This window comes from Protobothrops mucrosquamatus, unplaced genomic scaffold, assembly GCF_001527695.2.
Source record: "Protobothrops mucrosquamatus isolate PMUCROS unplaced genomic scaffold, P.Mucros_1.0 scaffold2802, whole genome shotgun sequence".
NCBI classification, from domain to species: domain Eukaryota; kingdom Metazoa; phylum Chordata; class Lepidosauria; order Squamata; family Viperidae; genus Protobothrops; species Protobothrops mucrosquamatus.
Window position 1 is genome coordinate 150,247 of NW_015388837.1, and position 7,949 is coordinate 158,195.

The window sequence follows — 7,949 nt, forward strand, 5'->3', positions numbered from 1 at the left end:
AGTTTGATGAACACTCGGTTGCAAGCATTCTGGCAAGTTCTCGTGGCTTATCTTTGTTTGCTGTGGTTTATCATTAAAGACTTGGCAGGCAGCTACGAAGTGGCTGCCAAGACATTCCGTTGCCTTCGTCGGTGCCGAGTAGTTTGTCAGGCCTCGGCTGACTGGTTGGGGGGTGTGGGTCGGACGGGGGACAGAACATGCTCAGGCAGGAATCCCTATACCATTTCGGATAAATGGCTGTCCAGTTTCTTCTTAAAAACTTCCAGTTTTGGCGCATTCTCTGCTTCTGGAGGCAGGTTGTTCCACTGGTTAATTGTTCTAACTGTCAGGAAGTTTCTCCTTAGTTCTAGGTTGCTTCTCTCTTTGGCTAGTTTCCACCCGTTGCTTCTTGTCCTGCCTTCAGGCGCTTTGGAAAATAGCTTGACTCCCTCTTCTTTGTGGCAGCCCCTGAGATACTGGAACACTGCTATCATGTCCCCCCTCGTCCTTCTCTTCGTTAAACTAGACGTACCCAATTCCAGCAACCGTTCCTTGTATGTTTTAGCCTCCAGTCCCCTAATCATCTTTGTTGCTCTTCTCTGTACTCTTTCTAGAGTCTCAACGTCTTTTTTACATCGTCGTGACCAAAACTGGATGCAGTATTCCAAGTGTGGCCTTACCCAAGGCATTGTAAAGTGGTATAATACTTCACGTGATCTTGATTCTATCTCTCTGTTAATGCAGACTAGCACTGTGTTTGCCTTTTTGGAAGCTGCAGCACACTGCTGGCTCATATTTAGGTGATTGTCCACTAGGACTCCGAGATCCCTCTCAAGTTACTACTATTGAGCAAGGTACCCCCTATACTATATCTGTACATTTGGTTTATCTTGCCTAAATGTAGAACCTTACTTTTTTCACCATTGAATTTCATTTTGTTAGATAGCGCCCAGTGTTCAAGTCTGTCCAGATTCTCCTGTATCCTAAGCCTGTCTTCTGGAGTGTTGGCTATTCCTGCCAGCTTGGTGTCGTCTGCAAATTTGATGAGTTCCCCATCTATCCCCTCATCCAGATCGTTGATTAAGATGTTGAAGAGCACTGGGCCCAGAACAGAGCCCTTGGGCACCCCACTACACACTTCCCTCCATGTAGATGTGGTTCCATTGAGGACCACACGCTGAGTACGGCCGGTCAGCCAACTATGGATCCATCTGGTGGTGATGCTGTCTAACCCGCATTTTTCTATCTTCTCAAGTAGTAGGTTGTGGTCTACTTTGTCAAATGCCTTACTGAAGTCCAAGTAAATTATATCCACAAGCATTCCTCTGGTCCACTAATTTTGTCACTTGGTCAAAGAATGCAATAAGATTTGTCTGGCATGATCTGTTTTTGACAAACCCGTGTTGGCTTTTAGTAATGACTTTGTTTGCCTGTAGGTGTTCGCTGATTCGTTGTTTGATTATCTTTTCCAGAATCTTCCCAGGTATTGAGGTCAGGCTGATAGGTCTGTAATTTNCTCCCCAAGGGGAGCCCCATGTAGAGGGCGTTGCAATAGTCTAGGCGTGAGATGACGAGGGCCTGAGTGAGTGTGCGCAAGGCGTCACGATCCAGGAAAGGGCGCAACTGGCGTATCAGACGTATCTGATAAAAAGCCCCCCTGGCCACGGCCGTCATATGATCGTTTAACGACAGCCGGGTATCCAGGAGGACGCCCATGTTGCGTGCCCTTTCCACCGGGGCCAGTGTTTCGCCCCCAATGGCCAAAGATGGAGTAAACTGGCTGAAACGAGGCGCCGGGAACCACAGCCACTCGGGCTTTTCAACCTTTTCACCCATTGTACCACTTTTAGGATATGGCAATATCTGAGTACCACCAGTCGCCTAGCAAGGTGTCAAAAACCTGACCCAAAAAAAAAAAAGGAAAAAAGTGATAAAGTACAGGTAGTCCTAGGCTTAGAACAGTTTGCTTAGTGACTGTCTGAAGTTACAATATTTAAGAATACAGCCAATATTTAAGACTACAGCCCCAAACCTTTTATGCAAACACAATGCACCGTGTCAGTTGTAGGACAAATAACATGAGCAAGCATTTTATTTCCGCCCTGGATACAATTCCTGCAGCTGCAGAAAAAGCAGTAAAAATAGAAAAAAAAAGGGCATTGTCTTACCTGAACGCCTTTTCTTAGCACGGAGATGGATAATCCACACCCACCCATTTAGGTCCTTAGGCTTAGGGTTAGTTTCTGTGAGCCAACACATAATGCTGTCAGTCAGTAGCTGCGCCCTCGTCAAGACTGGGGAAAACAGGCCCAGGACAGGCGTGGCAAGTTTGGCTGACTTGATCTGATTGGGCAGGAGGATTAAGTTAACCCATTGGTGGATTATCCATCTCTGGCCATGGCGGGAGAGATCCACCATCTGAGCGAGCGCAGGATTTGTGGTGGAATCCTTACCTCTCGAGTGGAAGTGCTGGTACCCTGCTTCTGGTAGGGAAGCAGAAACCACTGGAGAGTCCGTGAGTGTAACCTGGCCCAGGGAACGATCGAGATGCACAATATCATCTTTCCCAGAAGCCGGGAGAGACCAGAGGGTGACAGAGTCCTGTCCCTGCAGACCTTGAGAACTAGGTCCCGTATGCTGTCCCTGCGTTCCTGGGACAGATAAACCCGACATTCTATTGTGTCTATTATGGCTCCTAAGTGGAGCAATTTGGTCGATGGGATCGTCTGACTTTTCTTGAAATTGACCGAAAAGCCGTGGCTCTGCAGGACCTCGATCACCAGTCTCAGGTCTGACTGAGCCTTCTGGGGAGAAGACGACTGTATTAAGATGTCATCCAGGTAACATTGCACCCGAATCGGTATCAACCTCAGGTGTGCGGCTAGGTCCTCCAGGACCTTGGAAAACACCCTTGGGGCCGACGACAGCCCAAACGGGAGTGCCTTGTATTGATAATGATGTCCCATGTAACTGAACCTGAGAAACTGGCAGTGGCCAGGAATGATAGGGATGTGTAAGTATGCCTCTGTGAGATCTACGGATGTTAGAAAGTCCCCCTTTCGGATGCTGCCTAAGATGGACTGAAGTGTTTGCATTTTGAACCTTCGGTATGCCAGATAAAAGTTCAGGCCTTTTAGGTCTAAGATTGCTTTCCATCCTCCCGAGGTCTTGGGGACCACAAAGAGAATGGAGTAAAATCTGCGACCCCGTTGAGCCGGAGGTACCGGTTCTATGGCCCTTATGTCTAATAAGTGACGGATGGCCTCCTGCATGAGACCTTTCCTTAGTTAGTGAGTTTTTTGATTGGGGGCAAGAAATGAACCGTCTTGGTGGACTGGCAGTGAATTCTAGGGATAGACCGTGTCAAATGGTGTCCAGGACCCAGGCGTCTGTGGTGGTGACCTCCCATTGAGTGACAAATAGGGACAGCCTGCCCCCTATGGGAGGATCCACTCGGGAGTCACTTCCTGCGGAATGGACGTTCCCCACCTCGAAAAGGCCGTTTGGACTGAAACTGTTGCCTGGGTCTTGAGGCCGGTCTATCGACCAGATGGTCTTGTCTGGGAGTGAAGGGCCATGAAGGTTGCGTAGTCGAAGGAGTAGGGGCAGATCGAAAGAACTGTCTACGGTTATAAGGATTGGTCCGCCTATTGGGCCGTTTGGTAAGGTGGGCCAGAATTTTCTTTTTATCCTTATTCTCAGTCAGAAACAGGGCCAAAGCATCCCCAAATAATTTGCTACCCTGGTATGGGGCTACTGCCAAACGCCACTTGGACTTGGCGTCTGCCTCCCAGTGTCTTAGCCATAGCATGCGACGGGCTGTCACGTTGGAAGCCAAGGACCCGGAGAAAAACCATGCAGCGTGTAGAGTTGCATCGGAAGCATATTCTGTCGTGGCCACTTACTTGCTTAGGTCCTGATGTGTGCAGACATCGTCCGGGGAATCCTGGCCTGGAGCTGATGAAGCTAGATGAGGGTGGATCTAGTGAAAAACGAGGCTGAAGTAGAAGCCCTAATAGACCATGCCACCGCCTGGTGTGTCCTCCTAAATGCCAGTTCTGATCTGAGTTCCTCAGTTTTTAAGGCCTCAGACATATCCCCTGAAATAGTGGTAGGGGAGAAGAGGTGGGACAGGGGCTCATCCACCGTGGGCACGTCCAGTGCCTCTGCTAAATCTGAGGCCATGCTAAACAACTTTTTATCGTTCCCACCTGGAAGAGGAAAGGTGCCCGGGGAAGCCCATTGCTTCTTAACTGCATTGAGGAATAATGGTGGACAGGGAACATGGTGTTGCGTGACAACCGGCTCAACGAAAACGGGGTCCGCCTCTGAATCCATTGCAGTTGTCGCTGGAGCGGACCGGTCAGGTCCCACGTGCGCTGCAGAACTAGCCTTGCGAAGTAGGGGTAGAAAGAGAGATGGATTAAATAGACCGCCGAACGGAGGCGGATCCGGAGCCGCTTCCTCCTCCGACCACGAGGCATCAAGCGCCTGATCCTGCTCTGGGGTTAATGAGACCCCACTATATGAGGAATGGGAGGGGGAGGGAGGATCATGAGAACTCTGATGAGCTGGGCGAGACAGAGGGAGGGAAAGCAAGGAGTCCGCCCTGGTTACCAGTGGAGACCTGGCCGCGAGAGCCCTCTCCACCGCCTGAGTCACCAGGACTTGGAATCTATCCTCTAGGGGAGGAAGGGCGGACTCCTCCCCTGTGAGCCCCACAGCCATGGGCGTGAAGGTGGCCTCTGGGGCCTGCTGGACCCATGGGGTGGTCCTGAATGTATGTGCGTCAGGTTCCAGCCTGGGCTGACCAGAGGAAGTAGAAGGCTCTACCGGTGACCAGACTTCCTGGGCAGAAGAGGAGAGAAAGAGAGGCAAGTCAAAAAAAGTGGACTCAGTCTGAGCAGTCTCGGCCCTGGCTTGTTTTTGAGCCTTTGAAAACTCTTTTTCCAATGCCTGGTGTCTCCTGCTGGCCCGTTTTTCTGCCAATTTGGAGGTTTTCCCCCCAGAGACAGCCTTGGGTTTGACCTTGGCTGAGATCCTACCAGCAGCCTCTTGGCTAGGGGACCTGTGCCTTTTCCGGACGGAGGAAGGAGGGGAGGCGTCTGTGGATTGGGAGGCCATATTATCCTCCATGCTGGTATAAAAACTTCAGGTGCATGAGAAGGTACCCCTGGAAAAAGGATCAATTGGCTAATAAAGGTGTAGGGCAACGGCTGGTAAGACTGCCCTATCCCCCCCCCGGTCACCGAACCAGTGGTATCCAAAAGACCGGTCCTACTTGCAGTCGCTATAATTTCCCCCCAGAGGGTGGATTGCGGCCTACTAGTGAGGCTTGCTGTGTTGCCAGGCCAGCAATGTAAAAGGATGGCAACTAATACAGAGTCAGAGGCTGGGAACTACTGTGTTAATCAGCTAGCCAAGTGGTGACCAGGACTGGAGACACCAGAGGGCCCAATTAAATTAATTGGGCCTATGCTAGGAATGAAAGAGGAAAAGGACAAATGCCACAAGAGGAGTTTCCAGGGATGACAAGAGAGAGATCCCAGGCAATCTTTGGATACAAGGAACCTGGGAAGGGCCTTGATCAGAAAAGGCCTCAGAAGGGCCTTGGGCTGGAGCACGAGGAGCCTCCAAAATGGCAGCCTTGGGAGGATGACGAAGTTCCAAGATGTTGGCCGTAACCGGTGGGGCTCCTGCCTAGGCCTGGGCCTTCTACTTAAGATGAAATCTTTTCCAGGGGCTGATGGACAATGAAGGGGAGATGCCCCTTAAAGGAAAACTAGCGAATGCAGAGATTGGGTGAAATCCCTTCCCCCACCCCCACCCCCCGCCTCCCCTTGTAGCCGGCAAGGACTGGGGATGACCACGCGGTCTGCAAAATGGCTGCCGCGTCCTAAACTCCATTCACCCCCTCCGGTCCCGAACGGCTGCAATGCTCACCCAACCGGACGCGGGATTCTAAGAAAGCGACAGGGGCGAAACGGCCTCCCCAGCTGATCGGCGGCGTTTCGGGAATGCTGGAAGCCTCTGGTGCGATGATCTGCAAGACGAGGCCCTGCAACCTCCATGAGGCTGATCCGAACGCTGTAGGGCCGTCGGAGCTGCAGCCGCAAGCTCCGAAGCCGAGGTGAGCTGGGGGGAATGGGGGGGAATTTGCAACAGCGCTGAGCCCAGCGCTGTGCTATAAAGCAGGGCTTTTCAACCTTTTCACCCATTGTACCACTTTTAGGATATGGCAACATCCGAGTACCACCAGTCGCCTAGCAAGGTGTCAAAAACTTGATGACCAAAAAAAAAAAAAAGGAAAAAAGTGATAAAGTACAGGTAGTCCTCGACTTACAACAGTTCGCTTAGTGACTGTTCGAAGTTACAATGGCACTGAAAAAAGTGCCCCCCAAGGCACAGCCGAGCAAGACACCTGCCTGCCCGCCTGGCGGCGCTCTTCCTCCTGTCCGAGGTTTTCATTGTTGTGAGCATTTCTGTTGAGGATTGGCAGCGGGGATGGGGTGGGGGGGGTTGTTTGGTTTTTATTTCCCCCGTCTACTGGGTGGTTGCAGCAGGTTTTGGTCACTTCACACGACCCTGGGACACTGTGACCGTCATAAATATGAATCAGTTGCCAAGCATCTGAATGTAAATCACAAGACCCTCGAGATGCTGCAACATTCCAGCTGATCGGTGCTTCTTCTGGGCTCAGCAAAAGCACCAGGAGCATGGCGCTGATCCTGGCACTTCCGCTGAGCCCTGACAGCCCTGCAGCTCCAGCCATCTCTCGCTCAGGCTTGTGCAGTGCTGCCACCAGTTCAGCTCATTCCCCTCCCCCACTACCACTTTTCTAGGATGGTCGCGTACCATCTGCCAGGTGCCAATGAACCACAGGTGGTACCCGTACCACTGGTTGAAAAGCCCTGCTATAAAGGGAAGGGAGAAATGGAATCCTCCGTTTGTTGCTGAATCCCAATGGGGATCAGATGAGGGTAGAGTCCTCTAGAGGAGCGCTGGTCCCAGTGCTACTCAGAGGGCTAGAAGTTATTGGAAGTTCTTAAAAGTTATTAGAAGATTAATGGATAATCCACCAATAGACTAAGATCTACCTGCCTGTGAGCCAAACATGCACGTCTGTCCTGGGCAAGATCAAGTCGAGACTGGGGAAAACAGGCCCAGGACAGGTGTGGCAAGTTTGGCTGACTTGATCTGATTGGGCAGGAGGATTAAGTTAACCCATTGGTGGATTATCCATCTCTGGCCATGGCGGGAGAGATCCACCATCTGAGCGAGCGCAGGATTTGTGGTGAAATGCACATTCTCCAGCACTGGAGATGGATAATCCACCAGTGCTGGAGAATGTGCATTTCATTAATGGATACAAAGGAACAGTGAGTACTCAGACTTAAGAGGAAAAAATAGGCTCAAAATAAATAAAAATAAAAATAGTTCACACCGAGGGAAGCAAGCTGCCAGAAAGTGGATTTTATTACAGAAGCCAGACAGAGAAGTGATTCAACAATGACTTCTGGACTAGCTAGTAAAAATCACCTAAATGCATGGTACAATTTATACTCTTTTTCCTATTTTACGTTTTGATGAGATTTGTAAGAAGTTTGTTCTTCTTAATTTCCTAGCTTGTTTTTTCCCCCCTTTCAGCAGGATTGATTAATCCTGTCACCCAGGGAAGGAAATAACTTGTTGATGAAGTTTTTGTGTATCTAGGTTAATCTTGTCATAGGCGCTAGTGTATCTGGGGTTAATCCTGTTATTGGTTTCTATGTGTATGTAGCGCTACCTCTTCAGAGGCCGCCAATGCCCAGGCCCTCCCAGCCACAACCCCCCTTGTCCAGCCTTGCGGTAATGTTCTTTAGAGATCGGTGAGATGTCTTACAACCGGGACTCATGCAGCATTGATGGGTGGCAGGCTCTTCTTGTTGAAGCAGGACTTTCAGGCACGAACTTAGCCGGTCACAATGGTT

The 7,949-nt window shown here is 50.5% G+C and overlaps 1 protein-coding gene across 1 annotated transcript in view; it reads left to right on the plus strand.

Moving 5' to 3' along the window:
* The first annotated feature begins 2,376 nt into the window (after positions 1-2,376).
* Positions 2,377-7,949, plus strand: part of LOC107296431 (arylacetamide deacetylase-like 3) — a 12,751-nt gene continuing 7,178 nt past the window's right edge. Inside the window, exon 1 of the mRNA XM_029286064.1 lies at positions 2,377-2,451. Within this exon, the coding sequence (XP_029141897.1) occupies positions 2,377-2,451 (75 nt within the window). The remainder of the gene's footprint in view (positions 2,452-7,949) is intronic.